The 27,649-nt window shown below is 47.6% G+C and overlaps 1 protein-coding gene across 2 annotated transcripts; it reads left to right on the top strand.

Annotated features, from left to right (window-relative positions):
* lin54 (lin-54 DREAM MuvB core complex component) lies at nucleotides 1–23,930 on the top strand. 2 transcript variants are annotated; one of them, XM_060909083.1, is made up of 15 exons: nucleotides 1–183; nucleotides 1,622–1,679; nucleotides 2,755–3,475; nucleotides 6,463–6,580; nucleotides 7,248–7,387; nucleotides 7,794–7,937; nucleotides 11,469–11,679; nucleotides 11,780–11,853; nucleotides 19,111–19,308; nucleotides 19,395–19,486; nucleotides 21,061–21,132; nucleotides 21,221–21,323; nucleotides 21,527–21,664; nucleotides 22,104–22,306; nucleotides 23,118–23,930. In XM_060909083.1, the coding sequence occupies exons 3-15, from the start codon at nucleotides 2,774–2,776 to the stop codon at nucleotides 23,314–23,316; spliced, it is 2,394 nt and encodes a 797-aa protein (XP_060765066.1). In that variant the 5' UTR covers nucleotides 1–183; nucleotides 1,622–1,679; nucleotides 2,755–2,773; the 3' UTR covers nucleotides 23,317–23,930. The 2 variants fall into 2 exon arrangements, with proteins under 2 accessions (XP_060765066.1, XP_060765065.1); XM_060909082.1 differs by lacking the exon at nucleotides 1,622–1,679.
* Nucleotides 23,931–27,649: the final 3,719 nt, after the last annotated feature.

Genomic DNA, 27,649 nt, shown 5'->3' on the forward strand with positions numbered 1-27,649 from the left:
GCCATATTATGGGCTGTTAGAGGTGAAATGGCGCTCGGCGCGGTATTTTAAACAATCCTATTCGATTCCGAAGCCAACTGTGGAAAATGTCGCTGCGCCGAGGCGGACTCACGGGTGCCTGAATGAAGCAAAAAGCGCGTCCATAGTTCCAGAACTCGGCTGTGACAGAGATTTGGCTGCAGTGTAAGGATTGCGGTTCTCCTCAGTGTGGTGTTCGCTGTGAGGCGATATGATATTAGCATGCTAGTGCTAAAGCGGCTAGCGGGCTGAGCTAACAGCTGATGGCTAGTCAGAGTCGCGAGCTCAACTGGCGCTTATTTATTCTCTGGGAAATTCTGTGACTCACAGCAGCGCATGTGGAAGATAATAACTGTAGTCGGTAGTTAAATCGCAGGGAGTCAGAGTTATTTGATTATTGTACGGAGTGTGTTTGTGGAGCGCAGTTCGCTAGCAGGCGGAGATTTCTGATTAGCCTCAGATGCTAACTTGGTGAAGTTTGACAGTGCGCTAATGACAGCAGTGTTTATCACAAGCCGCTTCAGCACTTTACTGAGTTTATATTTATTCAGCAATCTTACTAAGCGTATATTTTTATAGAATCAGTGTGCAGGTAGTGATTGATTTTTTTCAAACCGAGTATATTCGGTTTGTATTTTATTTTTGTTCACTTTTTTACGTTAAAGCTCCAAGTGATAATTGATATCGAGCGTTTTATTATTTTATAGTTTTATTCCTAAACAGAGGTGGCTGTTGATCATGTTACTGTGATGTGATTGTTCCAGATTTATAATCATTATTGCTTTAAAGCTAATAATTGTCACACTAACAGAAGCAAAGTTTGAGGTGTGAAGCTGTGAGAATTTGTTTTTGTTTGTTTGTTTGTTTTCATAATCGCTTTTAAATTTCCTCTTCTTTAACTCGATCCCTGTTTACTTCGAAATAAAAGTGTAAAGATGAATATAAAAAGTGTGCCAACTGTACATCAGCAGTGCACAGGTTCCTGGTTTATGATCAGAAGCTTCTTAAATTCCTTTCCCCTGATCTCACACTCCCGTTATTGGGATATTTATGGTTTTTAGTGTGTGTGTGTGTGTGTGTGTTATTTTGGGATGAAACCCTCCCAGGGTGAGCTCTGTGCTGTTGTTTCTGTGCCTCATACCTACACATGATGTGATGACGAGGTGAAAATGGCGGATCTTTCGAAATCCAACCCCGGGCCTGAAATAGACCGCAGAGGCGCAGCGCCCGACTTGACTTGTCCGGGTTGTTTACTGCTCTTGAGAGCTCTTTTCCCACCGTCTGCACGGATATCTCTTACACTCCGTCACTGTAGCTCCTCAGGATGGAGGTGTAGTGTGCTCTAGTCCCGGGGTGAAGTTGAGTCGGATGCGCGCTCTGAGGCCTGAAAGTGCGACACTGCGATTGTGTTTTATTTACACACTTTGTCTTCTGGTTTATAATCACAGTCTAATACAAGAACAAACACTAAACACTACTCCATGCTTGGAATTGTGTGTATGTGTTTAGTCTTTGTGTTTTATCCTGCACGTCATCTCATTTTTGCAATAACTGCTGTATTATAACGCTATTGATGTTAACTGAATAAAATGATGCCCATCAGGAGCAGTTGGCTGTCCAGCCCCAGTGTTTACGGGCTTTAGGGATTAAAACTAAACGAGGTTGGTTTGAAAAGCAGCTTTCTATATACTAGTGCATCTCAAAAAAATTCGAATAATATGAAAAAGTTCATTTTTTTTCATGATTGAATAAAAATGGAAACTTTCATCTATTCGTTACATGTAAAGTGAAATATTTTGAGCCGTTTTGTTTTGATTATGACACAGCTCATGAAAATCAGAAATCCAGGATCTCAGATTATTAGAATATTTCCTAAGATCAGTCCAAAAGGATCTTATTTAGGATCATTCTCGGGCTGTGTGAGCTCTTAGTTTTTTTTTCTGAGCTTTAATTGCATTGTTTTGTATAATGCTGGGAATACATGTGATGTCACCATAGGCAGAATTAATGCTGGGAAAACGTACAAAAAACAGCATGTGAAAGAGCTGCAGTGAGATTGTGTACAAATAGATTTAACAAGAAATTGGAGCTCTCTCTCCTTTTACAGACTGCTGACAGATAAAGAAAAGAGAAGCAAATGGAGGCAGAGCAAATGTTTATAAGTTTTATTAAGAGAAGACTTTATGAACTTAATTTTTAATAAAAAGTGTTTTGGTTCATTATTTTACTCCAAATAATTGTTGGTTATTAATAAAATAAGTTTTTATTTAACCTCCTAGGGCTTAGCGGTCACATGCGTGGACAGCACTTTATGGAAATTCGGAACAAGAATCCACATATGTGGACATACTTTTTCTCTAAAAGTACATCTTATCAAAATATGATGCTTAGTTTTTATTCTAATCAGGTTCTAATAAGCCCAAATAGCAAAGAGAAATAAAAAATGCATGTAAAAAAACAGCTTGGGCCTTAGGAGGTTAATGAAGAATATTTAAGTTGATCTTGAATTGAATCATGAATAGTTACATGTGTAGTAGGCTAAATGACAAAAGATTTAATAAAAGCATTGACACCTAATTCTTACAAGACACTTTTTTTTTTTTTAAACAATCATATCACTAATATAACAACATGCCTATAACTCGCTGTAAATAGAAACTGACTGGAAATTAAGAGCTATTGCTTAAATGTTTGCTTCTGTTTTTCCTCAACCACTTTTTCTCCCCACTTTTTCAGTGACTGTGTGTGTGAAAACATGGACGTGGTGTCTCCTGACCTGAACAGCATCCTCCCCGATGAGATCATGGACACCGAGGCCATGGAGGAGGACCCCCCTGGCGAGACCTCGACCCCATCCTCCCGCTTGGCCCCTGAGCCGGCTCAGGTTCCTATGGAAACGGAGGTGCCTGAAATGGTCAGTTTGTGTCCCGCTACCACACCGACGCAGAAGACGGAAGCTCTGACTACAACAGACTCGACGCTGTGCAGCATCAGCACCGGGACTCAGCTCGTCATCACCTCTGCTTCCTCCTCCGGCTCCAAGATGGCTACCACTGTGACCACCACGCTGCCCAGCAGTCCAGTAGTAGGTCAGAGTGTCGCTAAGCTCTCTGCCCCATTTACACCAACCAGCCCAGCCAACCACCAACTCATCATCAACAAAGTGGCTGCAGACGGCAAGTCTCCTGGTACCACAGTACTCAAACAGGAAGGACAGAAACTCCTGGTCACAGGTCTGAGTAAAGCGGGCCAGCCGATTGTCCTGGCACTCCCGAACACATGGAGCAAACCAGCCACATCTCAGGGCACAGGGGGTGATGTGAAACCTCAGCCCACGCAGTTCAAAGTGATGTCAGCAGGAGCTAAGCCTGTGATTGGAGTACAAGCTGTGAGCTCGGCCAATCAGCTACTGGGATCCTCCTCTCCTCTACAGGCCCAGCAACTCAAAACTGTACAGGTGTGTGTGTGTGTAAAATGGATCTTGTATTGCTTGGTGTAGTAAATTATTGAGTGACAGGGTGGTGATGAGGCGGGGTTACTATCACCACCCTCAAGTATAATGGCGCATCCACAAGTGTTTTATTCCTCTTGTACCACAGGGCTTACCAGTTTTGTTTATTATCGAATGATGCATCGCACTTTTTTTCATTTGGTTATAAGGCCACACCAATTTAATTAGTTGGTTCTCAGATTTTTTCAGGAAAAATATGAAGCGAGCACGCGAAATAAAAATAAAATTTAAAAAATGCTCTGATGGTAAAATTAGCGGTGGAAATAGAGGGCTTTCATAAGAGAGAGACAAAAAAAGACAATACATTATTGTTACACATTTCATATGGCTCTTTTAATAGCTTATCTTATTTCCACCCATATGCATTAAGGGCTAGCTCTGGCTGCACGTCTTTTATCAGGCAAACCAGTAAACAGAGAGGCTAAATAAACGATTGAATTACAGTCAATTGAACATCTACAATGCACAGAAAAAAAGATTTGACCAGAAGTAGGCTACTTCTGATGGCTAAATACTTTGAATGATTTTTTGTTTGCCCCTCACATCAATCAGTGAAATAAATATATATATATATATATATATATATATATATATATATATATATATATATTAGTGCTGTCAAAAATGTCGCGTTATTAACGCGTTAACTTGACTCAATTTTAACGGCGATAATTTTTTTATCGCGAGATTATCGCTCTGTGACATGATGTAGGTTTTTCATAAGCTTTTGAAACTGCCAGGAACTTGGAACAGAGACTTTGCTTAGAAAAACGATAGCAGCTAGACTGTAATGCCACGCCCCGAACAGCCAGAGTCCTCTGCCCTCCCCCGAAGAGCCATGGTGCTCGGCTTAGGTTTCGTTTTCCCATCGGCGGCTCCAGCCCCACTTTGCAGTGGCTGTGACAAGACGTGTTATGCTCTGCAGTAAAAAAAAAAACATTGGTACAACCAGTGTTCGATCTATGCCGATATTTTCGGGGGGTCCCTTTTTTCCCCTTGGGGGGGTGCTTGCGCTTGTCTCAGAGCGCGGATCTCCATCGCGCGCTCACTTCGGATATGCAAATGCTTCCTGTTACACACGATTGCTATGTGAATAAACATCATTTTGCCAATATTTTAGAGACCCCCCAACATTTCCCAAATCATGTTTTCAAGGGATCTCATGTCTGTTTCAGGGGATCTTGGATCCCCCGAGTACCCCCGTAGTTCGAACGGTGAGCAAGCCCATTCACTTTTTTATGCTGATAAGAGAATTACATGGTTTTTCATGTGACAAAAATGTGCGATTAATCGCGAGTTAACTATGACAGTCGCGACATTAATCGCGATTAAATATTTTAATCGCTTGACAGCACTAATATAAATCAAACCCACCTCCACAGAGCTGTAGTCCAAGTTGGCACATCGCAGGGTAACAAGCTCACGGCATCTTGAGTACAACTGTGCAAAGTTTTCCCCCTCTTGAATTTCGACACACCTGTCAAAGATTTTACGCTTCTGTTCGCTGAATATCCTAACAATCACAAACAGGCTTTGCAGGATTCCCCTCCACAGCCATGTTTCTTCCACAAGCCTTTATCTAAATTGAAAGGGGCGATTTGATTGGTTTTCGATGTCACGTGACCTCAACCTGCAGTCGATTTCGATTTTTTTTTTTTTTTCATTTTGCATTTTCTTCAAGCGGCAATTCCGAGAACCAACTAATCGAATTGGTGTGGCCTAATTGTGAAATATCATCTGTAAAATAATTTAATTCCTGTTATCAGTTGGATTTATAGCTGCTAGAACCATAGATATATAAACATAGACGCCGCATTGAGCTGGTGGCCCGTTGCTGGGATACGTCAGAGTGTCCGTCATATTTGATGTGGCAAATCTTCCCTGTAAACCAATGCAAGTAAATGGACTGAACTTCATAAAGCCCCTTTCTACAATAATATTTAACTCGATGCCTTTTATTCACCCATTAAGACACACACGTATATATTTGGGAAACAAACAGGCATCAAAACAATACACAACTTTTAATGTGATGGTTATAAATAGTGTGCGAAATACCCTGTACACTGCAAACTAGTGACAGATCCGCGATAGATAGCTCAGGTAAGCTAATCAGTCAGCATACCGTAGCAAGCTACCAAAACCTGAGGCCACAATAACCAACCGACAAGACTGAATATGATAAATGATGGAAATAGTGGAAAAACTGGAAATAGTGAATGAAAATAAAAATGTACTGTTTTATTTATTGAGTCGCCACACAGACCTGCTCTCGCTGAATAAAGTGAGCTGAATGAGCGCCAAACTGAGTTCGGCCAGGTTCTAACGTCATACCAAAACAAAATACATCACTGATTCCTTCACATTCAGAAAGGTTAAAAACGTTCATCATACGTTCAAAAACGTTCATCATAGTGTGGCACTGTATTCTCTAATTCTCACTGCTTATAACTCTACACCCCCCCTGGTGGAGATGAGCTGGGAAACTGAAGACTGAAGGAACAGCTCCCTCTCTGATCCTGACTGCCTCACCTGTTCTGTCAAAATCCTTCATATTAGCCACAAAGTCAGGAAAATCTGCTCGTAAAATTACGTTATAATGACCAAATACAATGAAAAGTGTTTTTTTCCAGTCTCACCTGTGAAAGGTAATCCCATGTGATCTCGTTTGGACGGTAAACCTGTTGGTACAGTTAAACGCAGCACATGAATGAGGCATCTTTATTCTCGGCTACTGTCTAGACGCTATACCAGAGACGGTTGAAGAATCTCCACTTTGCCCCATCCAATATGGCAGCGAGGATGACGTATGATTCTACGCAGAATGCGGCGTCTATGTTTATATGTCTATGGCTAGAACACTTGTGTCCATAACATTTTATGTTAATTGTGTGTTGGTGTTGTATGTTCCATTTTCTCCCTGCTTCTGACAGATTACGAAAAAGACCCCAGTCTCCACCGCAGGGCCGATGATCACCAAGCTGATCATCACGAAAGCTCTGAACAACAAGGGACTGACGAGCCAAGCCACCGTCACTCCTGTGGTCACAGGTTGGTCACATGATTTACCTGAAATGTGAGCATGAACCTCACTGACTGCAGTGACGATTCAGGAAGTAATCAGTAATTAATCAGTTTTGGAAAATTAACAATGATTACAAACAGATTCAGTGTTTTCAATGTTGTTCTTCACAAAGTGATTTGGAGGATCAGATAAATGAGACAACTTTCAGATACCCCACGACAACACGGGTGCAGTTACCTGTGTCCTTTTCTCATCACATAACAGCACCTGTAGAAGGAGGAGGAATTTCAGAGAGGACTGGTTTAGAGACTCTCCAAGGCAAAGCTGAGGCCCAATTTAAAATGAATAAATAAAAGCATGGCATGGTCGAGCACAAACCTCAACTGGCATTTTTCAGTGCATCTCATAGATTCTGCGGCATTGTTTATGTTGTACCCTGTGTAGGGAGTGTATATATAGGTTACATTTGGGATCTGGTTAAACTTTTTGGCTAAAGATTATATTTAAAAAAACAATATTCAAACTAAATATTTGTCTTGGAGAAAAGTGAGATGATAAGAGAGAATTTTTTTTGAGATGGTCCACTTTGCGTCTCAAGTCTCGCTTTAGCAGCTCGCAAAAAGACACTCTCAGACCCAAGAGTGCTCGCTGTGTTCTCACCTGTTAGTGAGGTGTTCCTGTCCTTTTCCACAGGACGGGTTCTGACCCAGAGTACACCAATGACCCCTCCACGGACCATCACCATTGGAGAGACCATCAGCACAATGCCTCAGAGTCTCCCCTCCAGCAGCAGCAGCAAAGTGGCCATTTCTCCTCTGAAATCTCCCAGCAAGGTGTGACATTAACACACTGGACATTTAACACACTGTTTAAAGGAGAACTCCACCCTCACACACAGGAAATCACATTTGTGATGGGATTAGTCACTCGGGTGCGAATTTGTTGGTTGGTACGGTGTCTGTGAGAAATTAAAGGTTGTGTGTTACTTAAACATGACAGGGGTAAAGAATTGGAGAAGAAATGAACAATAACGTAAAGATGAGTTACAGCAGAGACTTGGCTCAGCTAGTTAGCAGTGTACGAGATGAAGAACGCAATGGAGAGATGAATGTTTGTTTTGTGAGCTTTAGTTTTATTAATCATCCTGTAATTAAATTATTTGCCGCCTCAAACTTTTCTGCTGTTTGTTCTGTTTTGTGTTCTCTCTCTCTCTCTCTGTGTGTAAACCTCGTGGTGAAGGGAACTGTGGCAACTCAGCCTCCAAACTCTCCCCAGAAACCTGTGGCTGTGCCTCTGAACATGGCTCTGAGTCAGCAGATACTCACTGTGCAGCAGACACCTCCTTCACCAGCTAAAGCAGGAAGCAGTCAGTCCACTGCCCAGGTGTGTGTGTGTGTGTGTCTGTCTCTCTCTCTCTCTCTCTCTCTCTCTCTCTCTCTCTCGCACGCACACGTAGCCCTGACCTCATCTCAAAGTGCTTTGACAATTTGGCACACAAGAAGGAGAAAAAGGGGAAATGATGATAAAATAGAAATAAATAGACCACATGGTGTAAAAAGGGGAAAAACAAATAATGTGCAATCCAAGGAACATAAAACAGGAAAAATCATAAGAAAAAGAATGAATAAAATTGGGGGGGAATAAGAGAAGAATGTTGTAAATTAAAAAGGTATGTTTGCAGCTGTGGCCTCACTAATATTCCCCCCCCTGCAGTTTAGGTGCAGAATGAATGAATGAATGAATGAATGCTATTCTTTTATTTTGGGGGACTTTTGGAATATTTTAAAGAGGCTGATTAGATTAGATAGAACTTTATTGATCCCTTTGGGAGGGTTCCCTCAGGGAAATTAAAATTCCAGTAGCATCATTACAGGATAAACAGAAAATAGGAAAAAAGAGAGAACTTCTGGATAAATTATTTACATATACAAATATATTAAAGATATGAAAAAGTCCAGCAGGAGAGGTATTGCTTATTGTCAGGCTAGGCTACTGCTCCTTCCCGTCCTCTGTCCTCCTGTTACCCCTCCTCCCCCCCCAGAGAGGAGTTGTACAGTCTGATGGCGTGAGGGATGAAGGAGTTTTTAAGTCTGTTCTTCCTGCACTTGGGAAGGAGCATTCTGTCACTGAACAGGCTCCTCTGGTTGCTGATGATGGTGTGCAGAGGGTGACTGGCATCGTCCATGATGTTCAATAGTTTGTCCATAGACCTCTTGTCTGCCACCATCACCAGAGAGTCCAGCTTCATGCCGACCACAGAGCCGGCCCGCCTGATCAGTTTGTCCAGCCTGGATGTGTCCTTCTTGGATGTGCTGCCCCCCCCCAGCACACCACGGTGTAAAACAGGACACTGGCGACCACAGACTGATAGAACATCCACAGGAGTTTCCTGCAGATGTTAAAGGACCGCAGCTGCCTCAGGAAGTACAGCCTGCTCTGTCCCTTCCTGTACAGGTGGTTGGTGTTGCAAGTCCAATCCAGCTTGCTGTCCAGCCACAGCCCGAGGTACTTGTAGGAATCCACAGCCTCCACCTCGACTCCCTCGATCAGAACTGGTCATGACCTTGGTCTGGACCTCCCAAAGTCAATGACCAGCTCCTTGGTCTTCGAGGTGTTGAGCTGCAGATGGTTCCTGTTGCATCACACAGCAAAGTCCCTCACCAGGCTCCTATACGCCTCCTCTCTGTCATCACTGATACGCCCCACTATGGCTGTCATTGGCGAACATCTGAATGTAACACAGCTCCGAGTTGTAGCAGAAGTCCGTGGTGTACAGGGTGAAGAGAAGAGGGGCCAGCACTGTGCCCTGGGGTGCTCCGGTGCTGCTAATCACAGTGTCAGACGTGATGTCCTTCAGCCTGACGTACTGCAGCCTGTCAGTGAGGTAGCTGGAGATCCAGGTGACCAGGCAGGGGTCCACTTGCATCCTGTTCAGTTTGTCCTGAAGCAATAGGGGCTCGATGGTGTTGAAGGCACTTGAGAAGTCCAAGAAGAGGATCCTCACTGTGCCATTTCCCTTATCCAGATGCGAGTGGGCTTAGTGTAGCAGGTAGAGGATGGCGTCTTCCACACCAGCACCTGCTCGGTATGCAAACTGCAGACAATCCTGGGCATGTTGCACCTGAGGTCTGAGGAGGCTGAGGAAGACCCGCTCCAATGTCTTCATCAGATGTGAAGTGAGTGCCACTGGTTGGAAGTCGTTCAGCTTGCTGGGCTGATTCTTTTTGGGGAACTGGAAGGATGTATGATGTCTTCCAGAGGGTGGGCACTCTCCCAGCTGCAGGCTGAGGTTGAAAATACGTTGGAGTGGTTCACCCAGTTCAGTAGCACAGGTCTTCAGTAGTCGGGGACACACCACCTTGTCTGGGCCTGCTGCTTTCCTGGGGTGAAGCTTCCTCAGTTGACCTCTGACCTGGTCTGCAGTGATGCATGGAGGAGTCTGTGTTGAGGAGGGGGCTGCTGTGATGACTGGGGGGAGGTGTGTTGAGGGAAGAAAGAGAGATGGCTGCAGTGAGGGGGAGGGTGGGGGGGACATGGACTGGTTGAAGAAGTCACTCAGTTCGTTTGCCCTCTCTACGACTCTGGTCTTTGTACTGTGGTCTGTGATGGTTTTCACACCTTCCCAGACCTCCGTCATGCTGTTCTCCTTCAGCTTCTGCTCCACCTTTCTCCTGTAGCTGTCCTTAGCTTCCCTCATGCAGCGTTTCACCTCCTGCTGTGCTGCTTTTATCGGCTCCCTGTCCCTGCTCCTGAAGGCGGCCTTCTTCCTGTTGAGGACAGTTTTGACTTCCTGTGTTACCCATGGCTTATGAGGGTAACACTGTACAGTCTTAGCGGGGGAGACCACGTCTGCACAGAAGTTGAGGTAATCTGTTATGAAGGGACATAAAATGACAATCATTAATCAAAGAGAGATGCAAAACCATTAAGAGCTGCTTTAATTAGTTTTATTCTTTAACCAGACAGCTGTTTATTGGTGAGCATTGCCAGGTGCACAGTAAATCAGCCAGTCTGTGTTTATTAAGAGGATGTTTAAACTATGTAATGGGTGGAATTTGATCAGAATTACTTTATTAATCCCCAGAGGGAAATTCAAATTTGCATCCAAGCTCCTGAATCAAAGAAGTAAAACATGTCAAAAAATAGAAGATAAATAGTCTTAAGAATAAATAAAATAAATTTAAATAAGTTCAATAACTTGGAGTTTATTTATTTAAACTTATCAAATTAGTTTATTAGGGTGGCACGGTGGTGTAGTGGTTAGCGCTGTCGCCTCACAGCAAGAAGGTCCGGGTTCGAGCCCCGTGGCCGGCGAGGGCCTTTCTGTGTGGAGTTTGCATGTTCTCCCCGTGTCCGCGTGGGTTTCCTCCGGGTGCTCCGGTTTCCCCCACAGTCCAAAGCCATGCAGGTTAGGTTAACTGGTGACTCTAAATTGAGCGTAGGTGTGAATGTGAGTGTGAATGGTTGTCTGTGTCTATGTGTCAGCCCTGTGATGACCTGGCGACTTGTCCAGGGTGAACCCCGCCTTTCGCCCGTAGTCAGCTGGGATAGGCTCCAGCTCGCCTGCGACCCTGTAGAACAGGATAAAGTGGCTAGAGATAATGAGATGAGATGAGAAATTAGTTTATTAGAAAATATGTCAGCTGAGTGAAAGTAGGAAAAAAAAAAAGCTGGAGACATTACAGGAAAAATGGTTCAGGTTACAACCCCAATGCTACTGGATTCACTCCTTTACTCAACGAGTCAGAATCTTCCTCCTTATTATACCTTTTAATCCTTTTTTTTTTTTCTCTGGAAATTCCAGAACAGGTCACTGGGGTTCTCCTCCTTATCATAAACTTAGTGAGGTTTGAGTGTTTGTGAAAAACCATAATGACATGTCTGGTGTGTGTATTTGCCTCACTTCTCCCACAGACAGTGAAACCGGTGCAAACTGTGGCAGTGGGCGGAGTTAACACACCTCAGTTTAAGACTATCATCCCCTTGACCACACCCCCAAATGTTCAGCAGATCCAGGTCCCTGGCAGCCGCTTCCATTATGTCCGCCTGGTGACGGCCACTACTGGGAGCACGGCCCAGACGGCCAGCGCTAGCACGACCAGCAACCCCACCACCATCCAGCCTGGTACGTACGTGCGTGTGCACACAGAGCTGGAAAAAGTTGTACATTGATTATTTTTATTTAAAATAATGATTGTTGTTGGTTTATTATTATTTTTATCAAGCCAAGCCCATGGTGATGAACCCGGCTGCAGTGAGGATGTCCGTTCCCATCGTTCCAGCTCAGACTGTCAAGCAGGTAGCATCACTAAGTTGGCAATTCTGTTTATATTACAAGCATTTGAGCTTGTTTTTCAGTTTCTCTCTCAATCCATGCAGTTTTCTCAGAGTCGGTTATTGACTGGCTGATCAGTAATCCATCTCAAAGATGCTGGAATTTCAAATCTGACACATTTAACCCCATCACCATTAATTATTAGGGATTTAAAGCAGCGGTGGCTAAAGTGACCTGAACTCCATCCATCTTAAGAGTTGACTTACTCTGGGTCTCTGATGTCATTATGGGCGGAGTCTCTTCACTTGCTCTGAATTTGTGGAAGTAACGCACACGAGTTCAGCGTCTCATCCAGAGGTCATGAGTTCGAATCCCCACAGCCATCTGTGGCCAGGAGTCCAAGAGAACAAGATTGTGCTCCATGATGTCTGAGTGGGAGGAGCATATTCTCTCTCCCCTATCAATCACAGTGACACTCACCAACTGTAGGTGTCTGAGTTCATGCGTGCACGAGGGATCAGAGCGAGCTTTCCTCAGAGTTATGCTGCCCTGTGACGCGGCACAAGCAGGAAAAGGTGCACTTGGCTTCTTGTGTCTCAGAAAAAGTATGGTAGCCCTCACACTTCCTTTTTTGTAGGGTAGGGCTGGCTCGTGGGCGGGAACTGATTAGGGCCATCAGGGAAATCCAAAACAAAGTGAAACGAGGGTTATGTATATAACCGCGGTTCTATGAGTTTCGGATGACCGCCAGAGGCGGTGCTTTCAGCACATGGATATCCATCACACGAACGTGCAGGTCGAGTAATAGTAACAACAAAGTCACGTGTGACCTGGGTGACGTCACCCCGTGACCCCGGCATAAAAGGCCGGTAAACCCAGGAAGTGACCTCTTGGCAAATCTTCTCGTGTACACTCCGAGTGACTGCCAAGCTCTGGCGGTCATCCGAAACTCATAGAACCGCGGTTATATACATAACCCTCGTTCTATTTCGTTTCTACTGACCGCCAGAGGCGGTGCTTTCAGCACATGGATGACTAATACCAACCAGGTCATGAGGAGTGCCTACCCGTACCCAGTGCTGCTGCGACGGGCCTGGAATGACAGCCGTCGCCACAGGATTATGTGGGACGACATTAAGACGGTAAAACCTGGTGAAGGTGCAGCTGGAAGCCCAGGAGGCTGCGCTGCATATGTCTGAAAGGGGCACGCCCTTCAGTGATGCCCATGAGGCCACCACGCCCCGTGCAGAGTGCGCCCTGACAGCCGGAGGAATCGGGAAGCCACTGTGCCTGTAGGCATGTAATATGGCCTCGACTATCCACTTGGATAGCCTCTGCTTAGAGAGCGCCAGACCCCTCGTCGGTCCTGTGTGGCACAGAAACAGGGCGTCACTCCTACGGAAGCCCTCTGTACGCGACACGTACACCCTGAGGGCGCGAACTGGGCACAAAAGTTCCGACCTCTCACCATGGCCCGCCTCGAACGCCGCAAGGCTAAGGGGCTGGTTGACGAAGGTAGCAGAGAGGGTCTTCGGGAGGAAGGAGGGGTTAGGCCACAGGGTGACCCCACTGTCGCCGGAGTGCCACTGCAGGCACTCCCCACTGACTGACAGCGCGTGTAGTTCCCCGACGCCTCGTCGATGTAATGGCCAGAAGAAAAGCAGTCTTCAGGGAGAGCCATGAAATGTCTGCCGTGAGCAGGGGCTCAGAACGGTGCGTCGCAGAGAGCCTGCAGCACCAATGAAGGTCCCATGTGGGTACCCGGCTCCATCAGGGGGGTCTCAACCGGAGAGCACCCTTCAAGAAACGTGCCACCAAGGCGTGGGACCCCACGGTCCTTCCCCCAACTCTGGCATGCTGAGCAGAGATGGCAGCTGCATAGACCTTGATGGTGGCAGGGGTAAGACCCTTATCAAAGCAGAGACTGGCGGAACAGTCGAATGGTCGGCAGGGGGCAGCATGTAGGCTCCTCCCCCCGAGTTAAGCACCAGTTGGAGAAAGGCCTCCATCTGTTGGCATAGAGGGCATTGGTGGGGGGTGCCCGAGAGCTTGCAATGGTGTTGACCACTGCCGGCTCACAAGGACCTCGCAGGGGGTCCGGCCCTTCAGCGGCCATACCCAGAGCTGCAGACGGGCTGGATCCGGGTGCCAGATCTGCCCTCCCAGCTGTGATAGGTCAGTCCTCACTGGCAGGCACCAGGGGTCGCTGTTCAGAAGTTGCAGCAACTTGGGAACCACACTCGGCCCGGCCACCGGGGGGGCGACAAGCAGCAGCCTGTGGTGGTCCATCGCAACCCTGTGTAGGGTTGGCACGATCAGCAGCAGAGGGGGGGAGGCATACAGCAGTTGCCCCGGCCAAGCATGCGCCAGCGCATCCTGGCCCAGGGGACTGGGGCCGTGGAGGCTGAACCACAGAGGGCAGTGTGTCGACTCCTGGCAGGCAAAGAGGTCCACCTCTGCCCTGCCAAAACGTTCCCAGATGGCGAGAACCACCGCTGGGTTGAGTCTCCATTCCCCGGGATCGGGGTCCTGGCGGGAACAGCAGATCTGCTGCCCTGTTGGCAGTGCCTGGCAAGTACATGGCACGCAGGCTCAAGAGATGTCGATGGGCCCACCGCAGAAGTTGGCCAGCCACTTCCAAGCACTGGAGGGACTTTGTGCCTCCCTGGTGGTTGATGTAGTACACTACCGTGGCGTTGTCCGTCCGCACCAGAACGTGTCTGCCGGTCAGGCCTGGGAGGAAGTGCTGTAGGCCGAGGAACACAGCCCGTAGCTCCAGCACGTTGATGTGCTGCGCCCGTGCAGCACCGGGTGGAGGTGGAGACCATTGAACCACCTCTGAAGCGGCGTAAGTCCAGAAGTCCCAGCGGGACCAGAGAGGAGGCTGCCGTAAGCATGCCCAGCAGGCGCTGAAAGGTCTTCAGGGCGAGTGACCTACCCCGTCCGAAGCGGCCAAGCAGTAGGCGGATGTTGTGGATCCTGGTCTGGGAGGGAGTTACCATCCATGACCTCGAATCCAGGTGCATGCCGACGTCTCCTGGCTAGGCACCAGCGAGCTCTTCTTGTAATTCACCCTGAGCCCCAGCTCTACGACATGCGAGAGCACAGTCGCGATGTTGGTGCGGGCCTGAGCTGCTGACCGTGAACAGACAAGCCAGTCGTCCAGGTAAGGCAGGACACGCAAACCCCTTGCCTGAAGTAGTGCTGATGCCGCACACCCGGTGAACACACGGGGTGCCAGCGATATCCCAAAGGGCAGAACATTGAACTCGAAAGCCTGGCCCTCGAAGGCAAACCGCAGGAACTGCCTGTGGTGTGGCACAATGGGAGCATGGAAGTAGGCGTCTTTCAGGTCGAAGGTGACAAACCAGTCGCCCGCCTGGATGTGGTGTAAGACATCCACTGTACGCAGCATGCGGAATCTCGTGGTCCTCAAGTGGGAATTGAGGGACCTCAGGTCGAGGATCGGGCGGATACCGCCGTCCTTCGGAACCAGAAAATACCTGGAGTAGAACCCACCTTGCTGTCTCTGCCTGTCGACGGGAGAGACTGCTCCTTTCTCCAGGAGGGTGGCGATTTCCTGCCAGGGGACGAGGGACTTCCCCAGATGGCTCACGGTGGTGTGTTTGACCCCATGAAACGTGGTGGATGGCGGCAGAACTGGATGCGGTAACCCTCGGTGAGGGTCACCAGCACCCAGGGGTCAACGCTCTCCAGCTTTGGAGCTGTTCGCTGGAAAAGCGGCCGACCGCCGGCGCGCTGATGTCAGCGCCGTCCAGAGCGCCCCCGTGGGTCACCATGGGGGCGACGAGGAGTGGACTGGGTGTAGGGGGTGGCACCGCGGGTCCGGGAGGTGGTGGGGCGACGAAAGTCATCAACCCGTCTGGTCTCCTGGCGGGTGCGTGGCAGAGACAGAGTCGGTGTGGGCCCCCTGAAGGACTGGGCAGCATTGCCACGGTGGTGGGCCTGGCGGGGGCCAGCGAACTGCTGTTACGCCTAGATGACCTGGGCACTCCGATCCAGGGCTTGCTGAGTGGCTTCGCCAAACAGCTCCCCGGGGACAACAGGGAGAGAGTGCAGCACACGCCGGTCGGGCTCGGCCAGAGGGGACTGTGCCCGCCATATCTGCTGGCGGCTGAGGGTGAGATACGACATCAGCCGGCCCAGTTCCCGCGACGAGTAGGCAAAGGCCTGGAGCCGCGTCACACAGCTCCCGTGATGCCGCGCTCGTCCCCTCCAGCGTCTGGGGGTCCATGACACCTGGCTGGCAGAAGGGAACTTAAATAGGGCGAGAACGCTCCAAGTAAGTAGCCCAAAATAAACTATCAGGCGGAAATAAAAAATAAATGACCGGGCGAACACACCCGTGGTCGGGAATATTAACAAGGATGGTGCCGTGCGCTACAGAACTGATAAACAGCGGCGAGAAACACCGCTTTAATTTAAATGAATGAAGACCGCTTACCTGAGCGACAACAAACCGGCCTCCAGCAGCGAGGACACGCCTCGGAGGGCTAGTCAGCTAACTCCACCGAGCGAGAGCGCTCAGCTTAACGGAGTAACAACCAATACGAATATAACACACAAGACAGCCGGCCCGTGAGCAGGCCGGAGACAAGGCTACACAAAACAAGCGGTTGATAATATTAACAAGGATAGGCACTGTGCGCCACAGAACTGATAAACAGCGGTGAGAAACACCGCTTTAATTTAAATGAATGAAAGCCACTTCTCAATGTTGGGCATCTGCAGGAGGCCATAGGTAGGGGTGTCCTGCATTGCCGCCAGGGCCCTGCAGTCACTAGGGAGGTGGGAAGGCATCTAGGGTCCGCCCAACACCTCTGTAACTCCTCAATGTATGAGGCCGAGGGCGGAACAGACAACGAGGAAGGCTATGTGGGACCTCTGAAGAAAGCGCTCTGATGCTGGGCCACCGGGGCGTGCCCAACCCCAGACGGGCCAATGCAGCCCTCAGCGTTGGCTGGATGGATGAGCATCCGCCTTCCGACGCTGCCACGGTGCCATGGCTGGTGGCCTGGGAACCGGCCGGAGAGGTGGGGCCGTGACCATCGGGCCCACCGCAGTCAAAGCTCTCCGAAGCCCGGATCGACAGTTCATCCAGGCCGCGTGCATCAACGGCCGGTGACAGAAGCGGTGGTGATGGTGAACAGTCGGGCTGCCAGGCAGAAGGGGTGGCTGCGGGAATACTGCCCCCTGTGGCGGAGGCTGAAGATTCGCCAGCAGGGCCTTCATCTCCTCCAGCTCGGTGGACATCACCTCCACCTTCTGAGCCAAATCGCCCGAGCGCTTCTTTTCGCCTTAGAAGCGAAGACGTGTGGGGGAACCCACGGCGCTTGCTGGGCCCCGCTGCTGCAGCCGACACCATGTCCTGTCCCCCCGAGGCCCGGGGGATGTCAGACGGAGAATCCAGCTGAGCCAGCCTGGCGGTCCGCGCAGCCACGCTCAGGCACATGCAGTCTGCGCAGGCCATGTCCGTCAGCCCCTGCCGCAGGTGATCAATACCCAGGCATGAGGGGCACTCGCGGTGGCCGTCCTCCGGTTCGAGGGGGACCGGCAGTTGGCACAGCGAGAGAAGAGGTCCATGACGCCTGGCTGGCAGAAGGGAACTTAAAAAATAGGGCGAGAACACCCCAAGTAAGCAGCCCAAAATAAACAATCAGGCGGTAATGAAAAACGACCGGGCGAACACACCCGTGGTCGGGAATATTAACAAGGATAGGCGCCGTGCGCCACAGCACTGATAAGCAGCGGCGAGAAACACCGTTTTAATTTAGATGAATGAAAACCGCTTACCTGGGCGACAACAAGCCGGCCTCCAGCAGCGAGGACACCGCCCCGGAGGGCTAGTCAGCTAACTCCACCGAGCGAGAGCGCTCAGCTTAACGGAGTAACAATACGAATACAACCCACAAGACCGCCGGCCTGTGAGCAGGCCGGAGACAAGGCTACACAAAATAAGGCGGTTAATAATATTAACAAAGATAGGCGCAGTGCGCCACAGAACTGATAAACAGCGGCGAGGAACACCGCTTTAAATTAAATAAATGAAAACCGCTTACCTGAATGAAGACAAGCCGGCCTCCAGCGGTGAGGACGCCGCCCCGGAGGACTAATCAGCTAACTCCACCGAGCGAGAGCGCTCAGCTTAACGGAGTAACAATACGAATACAACCCACAAGACCGCCGGCCTGTGAGCAGGCCGGAGACAAGGCTGAATGAGGACAAGCCGGCCTCCAGCGGTGAGGACGCAGCCCCGGAGGACTAATCAGCTAACTCCACCGAGCGAGAGCGCTCAGCTTAACGGAGTAACAAACAATACAACACACAAGACCGCCGGCCTGGGAGCAGGCCGGAGACAAGGCTACACAAAATAAGGCGGTTAATAATATTAACAAAGATAAGCGCAGTGCGCCACAGAACTGATAAACAGCGGCGAGGAACACCGCTTTAAATTAAATAAATGAAAACCGCTTACCTGAATGAAGACAAGCCGGCCTCCAGCGGTGAGGACACCGCCCCGGAGGGCTAATCAGCTAACTCCACCGAGCGAGAGCGCTCAGCTTAACGGAGTAATAAATCAATACGAATACAACACACAAGACAGCCGGCCTGTGAACAGGCCGGCGGCGAGGCTACACAAAACAAGGTGGTTAATAATATTAACAAGGGTAGGCGCCGAGCGCCGCAGAACTGATAAACAGCGGCGAGAGGAACGCCGCTTAATTTAAATAAATGAAACCCGCTTACCTGAAGCGAAAACAAGCCAGCCTCCAGCGGTGAGGACACCGCCCCGGAGGGCTAATCAGCTAACTCCACCGAGCGAGAGCGCTCAGCTTACGGAGTAATAAATCAATACGAATATAACGACAAGAAGAAAAGAGTTGGTGGACTTAGCGCAGTTTCTTGGAGGGTGCATAAGCACAGCCCCAACCCTACGGGTAACGAAACTACCACAGCGCTTTGTCCAATTTTCAATCCAACTCGCAACCTGCAAACGCGAGAAGATGTAAGAGGTCACTTCCTGGGTTTACCGGCCTTTTATGCCGGGGTCACGGGGTGACGGCACCCAGGTCACACGTGACTTTGTTGTTACTATTACTCGACCTGCACGTTCGTGTGATGGATATCCATGTGCTGAAAGCACCGCCTCTGGCGGTCAGTAGAAACGAAATAGAACTTCATGTTTTGTTGAGTACTTAGTGAGTGTGTGTGTGTGCACGCGCGTGTGCATGCATGTGTGTTGTGCCGTTTCCTTCTCAGGTGGTGCCGAAGCCGATGACCTCAGCAGCTCAGGTGGTGAGCAGCAGCCAGACGCAGCAGAGGCTCATCATGCCGGCTGCGCCGCTCCCTCAGATCCAACCCAACCTAACCAACCTTCCCCCGGGCACCGTGCTCGCTCCAGCTCCGGGGTCAGGGAACATGGGCTATGCTGTGCTGCCGGCCCAGTATGTCACTCAGGTGTGTGTGTGTGAGAGCTGCACTCTAAGCATGCAGGTGAGGAGACACTCACATGGCTCATGGAGTCTTATTGACTTGTTTTATAGCTCCAGCAGTCGACATTTGTGACTTTAGCGAGTAGCTCGGGTTTCACCGCCCCCAGCTCCATCCAGACGCAAGCCAGACTTCCTCTGAATGGGTAACACCTTTTTTTTTTTTTTAAATACGTACATACATGCATGATATAGGCATCTTATTTTATAGTGACGTCTGTTTTAATTACAGAACAAACAAAAAAGTCAGCAGAAATGTTAGAGATGCAGATTTGTCAAATATATTTTATCGCAATATAAGATTAAAGAATAAAAAAGGATTCTTTTTTTTTAATGTTTTCAGTATATTATGTAATAAGCACAATGTTCACACTATAAAGTTAGTTTTCTAATATTAAAGCCTCTACAGGGGGCAAGGGGGGGGGAATTAAGATGAAGAATAAAAATACAATAAATTTGTTGCAGATTTTTTTTATTTTTTATTTCTTTTCAAGGAAATTTCTCTCACTCTCAACAAGCTCCGATATTTGCCTCCACATTTTTGTATTACAGTTTGTTAAAATAATTTAAGATACTGTCTAAAGAAGGGAATAGAAATGTTTCAGGGGGTTTAGGCAGAGACTGGGATCAAGGGCAAGAACCAATGTTCTGAAACACAAAGGCATGATTAAAGAGTGGAGGGAGAAAAAAAACCCCACCAGGTTCACAAAAATGCAAACCAAACAGAAAAAGGTGTTCAGAGGCGAGTGGAATAAAGATCTACATTTCTAAAATTAGCGTTAAATCTGAGGTTGGAGTTACAGTATGTGTGCGAACGATTTTGTGGTGATGGTTGTCTTTGCTGGTGTTTTTATGTGACTGATGGTTACATCCTGTTTGAATAGAGCTATACAGTCCCTGTGTCCGAAATCACGCCATGCTCGCTATATAGTGGACTAGATAGTGAGTTCACCATTTTGTAGTGCTGTCTGAATGTATAGTGAGCATTATTACACCCTATATAGTGCACTCAAAGTATCCCACAATGCATCACCAAGAGTAGTGTACAACTGATGGTCACTAACCAAGCAGTATATCCCATCATGCATTGTGGTCACACTGAAAGAAATCAAATCAAAAGCCTCAAATGTGACTTTAATAAAAGGCAGCGGCAAAGAAGAAAGGATTCAGCATTGATTTTTAAAAAAACTGAAAGATGCAGCAGACACAAAGTACTTTATTGATTAATTAATGTGGGAAATACACTCAGTATAATAGGAATTTATCACAAAAACACACGCAGGTATTTATTATTCTGAGTGAAAACCCACCAGCCGACTGATCTGGCACGTTTTGATTGTGCGGCAGTAATGACGTAAAGAATGGTGTGACGGAGTAGTGTCAGTGTTTTTTACATTTTATCAATGAGCTCATTATATAGTCCTCTATATAGTGAGTAGTGAATGAGCGAGTGATTTCAGACACTGGGAGTGTAAAATTATCATGCTGTGGGCTTTTTTTTTTTTTAAATAAATCATTTTGCCCCTCAGTAAGTTTTCTCTGCAGCTTCAGTGTAATCTTTTTGTTTGGTTTTCCAAACCCCCCTCATTGCTGTGTTCAGGTCCTGTCTCTATAGGATCTCCATCTGTTTAAGGAAAAATAGAATACACACAACATTTTCTTATTTTGTCCCACAATGGAAGTAATAAACTCTAATAAGGATTGTTTGACATTTTTGCAGTTTATCTCCATCAGAGACGACCTCTAGACCACGAAAGCCTTGCAACTGCACCAAGTCACAATGCCTCAAACTGTATGTGTGCTCAGAAAAACTCCAGTTTATTCCCAGCACTCATCTGTTTGTGAAAAATCAGTGAATCTCATCTGCTTTAATCTTTCAGGTATTGTGACTGTTTTGCAAATGGAGAGTTTTGCAACAACTGCAACTGTGTGAATTGCTTCAACAACCTTGACCATGAGAGTGATCGCCTTAAAGCCATTAAGGTACTGAAGATTTATTTCTGTGATTTCTGTTAGTGCTTGTTTTCCTGATTTAGTTGAAATGTGTGCTTGTTTTAGAGCAGGATCAACACGAGGGAGCCGTGCAGGACACCAGGCCTCCTCTAGGACCGGAGCTGAGAATCACAAGAGATAAATATGGCCTCATGAAGAACCACTAACAGGATTTATTTGTTTGACGTTTTCAGGCTTGTTTGGACAGAAACCCAGTGGCCTTCAAACCGAAGATTGGGAAAGGGAAAGAAGGAGAATCCGAGAGGAGACACAGTAAAGGCTGCAACTGTAAAAAGTCGGGGTGTTTAAAAAATTATTGCGAGTGTTACGAGGTGAGTTTACTGTCTGACAGATACATTTTTAATTTTATCGGTTCAAATGGTAAGAAGTCATATTGCAACTTATCATTGCAGAAGATATTGTTACATGCCTAGTTTTATAATTCTTGAAAAATCAGATTGGAAACAGCTGATGAGGGTTTCTTTATGGATTTTATTTATTTTTTTATTTCTCCTTTATATCATTTTTGTAGTAAAGGTATCATGATTACTTTTAATGCAACACTACTGTTTTGACTAAAAAACTAAAATATTTTATAAAAGTAATTTCATAAAGCATTTTTCCTACTTTAGTTGCGCACTGAGCTACAACATGCATAAAATATTAAATACAAATTGAAAAATAAGGAAATTGAGTTTTAAGATGAAATTTCTGTAGGTTGTAGGAATTAAGTGTGTGTGTGTGTGTGTGTGTGTGTGTTCGTTCTCCCAGGCGAAGATCATGTGCTCGTCAAACTGTAAGTGTGTGGGCTGTAAGAACTTTGAGGAGAGTCCTGAGAGGAAGACTCTGATGCACTTGGCCGATGCGGCGGAGGTGCGAGTGCAACAGCAAACTGCAGCTAAAACCAAACTGTCCTCTCAGATCCTAGAGCTGCTGCCCAGAACCACACCGGCCCTCAGCAGCAGCGGGGGAAAGTACGACTCACTAAACTCACAACTCTGTGTGGGAGGGAGAGAGGGAGGGTTCACATCAGCTGATATTTCTTATGAGGTGCAAACTCAATGTTTTGAGTGTTAAAGTATCTCTAACCCCCATTTCCGGTCTGGGCTCAGTGAGTGGACTCCAGGTTTGACTCCACTACACTTCTGTTGACATCGTTAGCCTGAGGGTTCACATAATTCTTCCAACATGCACTGGGACTGTTTAATCATGTTCACTACGGACAAGAACAAAGTGATAATTTGTGTTATTGGTTAAAAGATTTTGTTTGTTTGTTTGTTTGTTTGTTCATTATTGTAACTGAAGATCAGACCCTGATTTCATAAATTCCATTACATGCATTTAGCAGATGCTCTTATCCAGAGGAACATGTAATGTATCCAGAGCAGCCTGGGGGGCAGGTGGGGGTTAGGTGCCTTGCTCAAGGGCACTTGAGCCATTCCTGCTGCTCCAGGGAATCAAACCAGCAACCTTTTTGTCCCAAAGTTGCTTCTCTAACCATCAGGCCATGGATTTCCCCCTATATTTAGGGACTTTGGGGGGGGGGTGTTTTTTTTTTTTTTTTTTTTTAAATTAGATATAAATGCAGGTAGTTCCAAAGGGTCCACTTACTTTTTCTTGCCACTGTAGATCTTCACTTGCTTTTCCTACCAGAGCATGTTTACACACTAATGATCAGATTAGGGGTGTGTGCACAAAGTTAGAGAGAATTATTGGTACCTTTTAGTCAGGCGGGGGTACAAAACTGCCTTTTGGTTATTTAGCAGAATCTCTCTCTCCCTCCAGGTTGCCGTACACATTTGTAACGAAGGAGGTTGCCGAGGCGACGTGTGACTGTCTCCTGGAGCAGGCGAGGAAGGCGGAGCGTTATAACCAGCCCCAGGCGGTGGCAGAGAGACTGATCCTGGAGGAGTTTGGTCACTGTCTGCGCAGAATCATCAGCTCTGCTGCTAAAGCAAAGACGGACTGCTCCATCAACTGCTAGAACCTCACGCACTGCACTTCTGGGAAGGGCTTCAGTGGGGAACTGATCCTGGATCAGATTTACAGACTTCCTGGAACACACTCGGCGTGACTTCCAGGATGGAGCTCATGCTTTTGTACAGAGTGAGACTTCTATTAGCTGACGTGTGTGTGTGTGTGTGTGTGTGTGTGGATAAGTAAAGTGGACACAGAGACAAACTTTATAAAATGAGAACTGCAGTTGCTGCCAGCCTCCTCTGCATTGTGCGCGCGCACATGCTTGTACAGGTTACTTGTGTAGAGAATTGATTTTAGTTATTTTTATGCTCATTAGCCTTTTCATTTTAAACCCACCATCTCATTTTAATTTTTTTTCTCCCTCTGTGCTGTCTTCTCGTCTCCTCTTGCTGTTTATTTACCGCTAATAACCTCAGCTACAATAATCATGACTTGTATACAGTATGTAGCCTTTACTGTAGCCTCTTCATTATGCATCAGTATTTATTTACTAATTACAGGAGTTCCTGAGAGGACGTGGAGTCGGCTTCACTCTCATGTCTGCTTTGTACGATTTGAGTTCCTACTGATGTGAAGGAAGGTTAAAGCATTATTACTAAACCCTGCTCCTCTCTTTCATCTCGGTCTCATTTATTCTCTTCTTTACAATGTTTTTTCTCCTCTGATATCTCTCTCTCTCTCCCTCTCTCTCTCTCTGGAGTGTGTAGACAACGGTAGGTTTGTATCACATTGAATTCCCCCCCCCGTTCATGATTTAACACTTTCAGAAATCGTGATAGTTTAATCGTCTAAACCTCGACATGTCCATGAGGTGAGTAAAAGGGTGTAATCATGTCAGCAGTAGTGATGAACTCAGCTGGCTGATTGTGCAGTAAAACTCAGTAGACAGGAAGTAAATCACAGCAGTAAGTTGAGTGTAAATGTTTAAGTAGCTGATGTGTAAATGTCCACAGGGTCGTGCCCCCCCCGGCTCCGAGTGCTGACTGCAGAAGAGAGAGAAAAAAAAGTGTATTTAATTGCTATTTATTTATCAATCATTTGTAAAATGTTAGATTTGTTTCTTTGAAAGATGATTTAATCCCTTCAGTCATATTCATTTATAAGTTAACTCTTTCCAAATGTGTCATTTTTGACGCATTTCATCAGCATACTTTAATAAATACAGAACTGTGAGCCAAAGTCTTAGGCACCCTATCTTTTTAGTACAAATACCGTTAGTGATGTTTCTCCCCCATTCCTGTATCAGCTCAGAAATTCATCCATCCATCATCTGTAGCCGCTTTATCCTTCTACAGGGTCGCAGGCGAGCTGGATCCTATCCCAGCTGACTACGGGTGAAAGGCGGGGTACACCCTGGACAAGTCGCCAGGTCATCACAGGGCTGACACATAGACACAGACAACCATTCACACTCACATTCACACCTACGCTCAATTTAGAGTCACCAGTTAACCTAACCTGCATGTCTTTGGACTGTGGGGGAAACCGGAGCACCCGGAGGAAACCCACGCGGACACGGGGAGAACATGCAAACTCCACACAGAAAGGCCCTCGCCGGCCACGGGGCTCGAACCCGGACCTTCTTGCTGTGAGGCGACAGCGCTAACCACTACACCACTGTGCCGCCTCCTCAGAAATGTAATATTTCTAAACATCTTTTCTAACAATAACATTATTACACACCACTATTTGTCTTCCAGTAAAGAAAGCAGCACATTTCAGAGAAACATATAAAACAGGCGGCTGCTGGGTTTTACTGCAAAAAAACTGTACTGTACATGTAACTGATGGGATGGAGGGGAGTAACTGCACAGAACACCGACTGGGTCAGGCCTCACCTTATAGGCACCGTGTGAATGAAACTGCAGACACGTTCAGGGTGGATTAGTGACAAAAAAAAAAAAAAGTCTTGGAAAAATATACATACATAGGTCCATAAGTATTTGGACAGTGATGGTTTTGGTAATTGTGACTGCGTACACCACCACAGTGGATTTGAAATGAAGTCATCAAGATGTGAGTGAACTGTCGACCTTCAGCTTTAATTCAAGGGGTTTAATGAAAATATCACGTTAACTGTGTGGGGATTAGTCTTTTTTTTAAGTCCCTCCATTTTCATAAGCTCAGAAATAATCGGACAATTGACAGATGCAGTTTCATGGCCAGTTGTGGCCCATTTCCTCGTTACTTCATGACAAATTAATGAGAAAAGATCTGGAATTGATTCTAAGTGTTGAATTTGCGTTTAGCAGCTGTTCATGGGAACTCTCAATACACAGTCCAAAGAAGTGTCGATGTAAGTGAAGGAGGCCATCATTAGGCTGAAAAAAAAACAAAACGAACCCATGGGACAGAGAATAGAAACTTTTGGAATGGTCACATCAGCAAACTGGTACATTCTGAAAAGGTAGGAAGGAAGGAATGCGCCAGTGAGCTCAGCAACACCAAAAGGCCTGGACGACTACAGAAGACAAGTAAAGTGAATGTAGCGGTTCTCGTATAAGGGTGGAGCACAGAAGACGGCAGGACAGAGTTCAGGTTGGTACAGCGTTTTATTGCTACACTTTTCAGTGAACACTTATTTCGAATTTCACAGACACACACACGCACACAGAATCGGCATCTGGTTCGGGGAAGAGCTCCCTCTGCTCTCGCTCTCCCTCCTTAAGTAGGGCGCGGTCACTGGGAAGACACACAAACACAGGTTAATTGCCCTCAGGTGTAGTGATTCTGCCACTTACCTTCCCTGACTCCACCCTCCTGTCACGGACCAGCGCTTGACCACGCCCCCGCTGCCACATACCCCCACCGCCCGACTCAGGCCGGGTGGCCGTCCGGCCTGCAGCCGACTCCCCTCCCCGACGGGAGAGGAAGTCTGCCACGACCATCTGTGCCCCCGGCCTATGGACCACCTTGAAATTAAAGGGTTGGAGTGCCAGATACCAACGGGTGATCCGCACGTTGGCATCCTTCATGCGGTGGAGCCACTGGAGGGGCGCATGGTCCGAACAGAGGGTGAAAGGGTGTCCCAGCAGGTAGTAACGGAGGGCGAGGACCGCCCACTTGATCGCCAAGCACTCTTTTTCGATGGTGCTGTAGCGCCCCTCATGCACCGACAGCTTCCTGCTGATGTACAAGACTGGGCAGTCCTCCCCCTCCACCTCCTGGGACAAAACAGCCCCCAGCCCTCTGTCCAACGCATCCGTCTGTAACATAAAGGGGAGAGAGAAGTCAGGGGCGTGTAAAAGTGGCCCCCCGCACAGTGCAGCCTTTACCTCAGAGAAGGCCCGCTGGCATTGCTCCATCCACTGAACCGGATCTGTTGCCCCCTTTTTAGTCAGATCAGTCAGCAGGCTGGTGACGTCCGAATAATTAGGTATAAACCTACGATAATAGCCAGCCAGCCCCAGGAACTGTCTCACCCCCTTTTTGGTCTTGGGCCTCGGGCAGACCGCAATTGCTGCTGTCTTGTTAATTTGGGGACGCACCTGCCCGTTGCCCAAGTGGAAGCCCAGATACCGTACTCCCACCCACCCAATCACACTTCTTTGGGTTGGCTGTGAGACCCGCCCGCCTCAGCGACCTAAGGACGGCCCTCAGATGTTCGAGGTGCCTCAGCCAGTCATTACTATAGATGATAATGTCATCGAGGTAGGCGGCCGCATAAGTGGCGTGGGGGCAGAGGACCCTGTCCATCAGCCGCTGAAACGTAGCGGGCACCCCAAACAGCCCAAAAGGAAGTGTGACGAATTGGTGTAATCCGAACGGTGTCAAAAAGGCCGTTTTTTTCTCGGGATAGTGGAGTCAAGGGGATCTGCCAGTAACCCTTTGTTAAATCCAGTGTCGAATAAAAGCGAGCCGTGCCTAGTCGATCGAGCAACTCATCAATATGAGGCATTGGGTACGCGTCAAATTTAGACACCGCATTGACTTTTCTATAGTCCACACAGAACCAGACCGACCCATCGGCCTTTGGTACCAAGACCACCGGGCTGCTCCAGTCACTGTGGGACTCCTCGACGATGCCCATTTCGAGCATGGCCTCGAGTTCTATCCGAACCACCTTTTTTTTTTTTTTTTTTTTTTTTTTGTGTTCGGGTAGCCCGTAAGGGCGGCTACGCACTACCACCCCCGGGGGTGTCTCAATGTGGTGCTCTATGAGGTTGGTGCGACCGGGCAGGGGCGAGAACACGTCCGAAAACTCGGTCTGCAACTGGGCGACCTCCGCGAGTTGGGTCGGGGAGAGGTGGTCTCCACAGGGGACCGGAGAGGTACATGACGCCAATGCCCCTTTTTGAACCTCCGGTCCCAGCTCCGCCTTCTCTGGAACCACCGAC

This window comes from Neoarius graeffei, chromosome 25 (assembly GCF_027579695.1).
Source record: "Neoarius graeffei isolate fNeoGra1 chromosome 25, fNeoGra1.pri, whole genome shotgun sequence".
NCBI classification, from domain to species: Eukaryota; Metazoa; Chordata; class Actinopteri; order Siluriformes; family Ariidae; genus Neoarius; species Neoarius graeffei.

Coding starts and splice junctions, on each gene's coding strand:
- lin54 (XM_060909083.1), top strand. CDS start 2,774: ATGGACGTGGTGTCTCCTGACCTGAACAGCATCCTCCCCGATGAGATC. Junction 7,388..7,793: donor CTCTGAAATCTCCCAGCAAG/GTGTGACATTAA, acceptor CTCGTGGTGAAG/GGAACTGTGGCAACTCAGCC. Junction 11,854..19,110: donor CAGCTCAGACTGTCAAGCAG/GTAGCATCACTA, acceptor TTTCCTTCTCAG/GTGGTGCCGAAGCCGATGAC.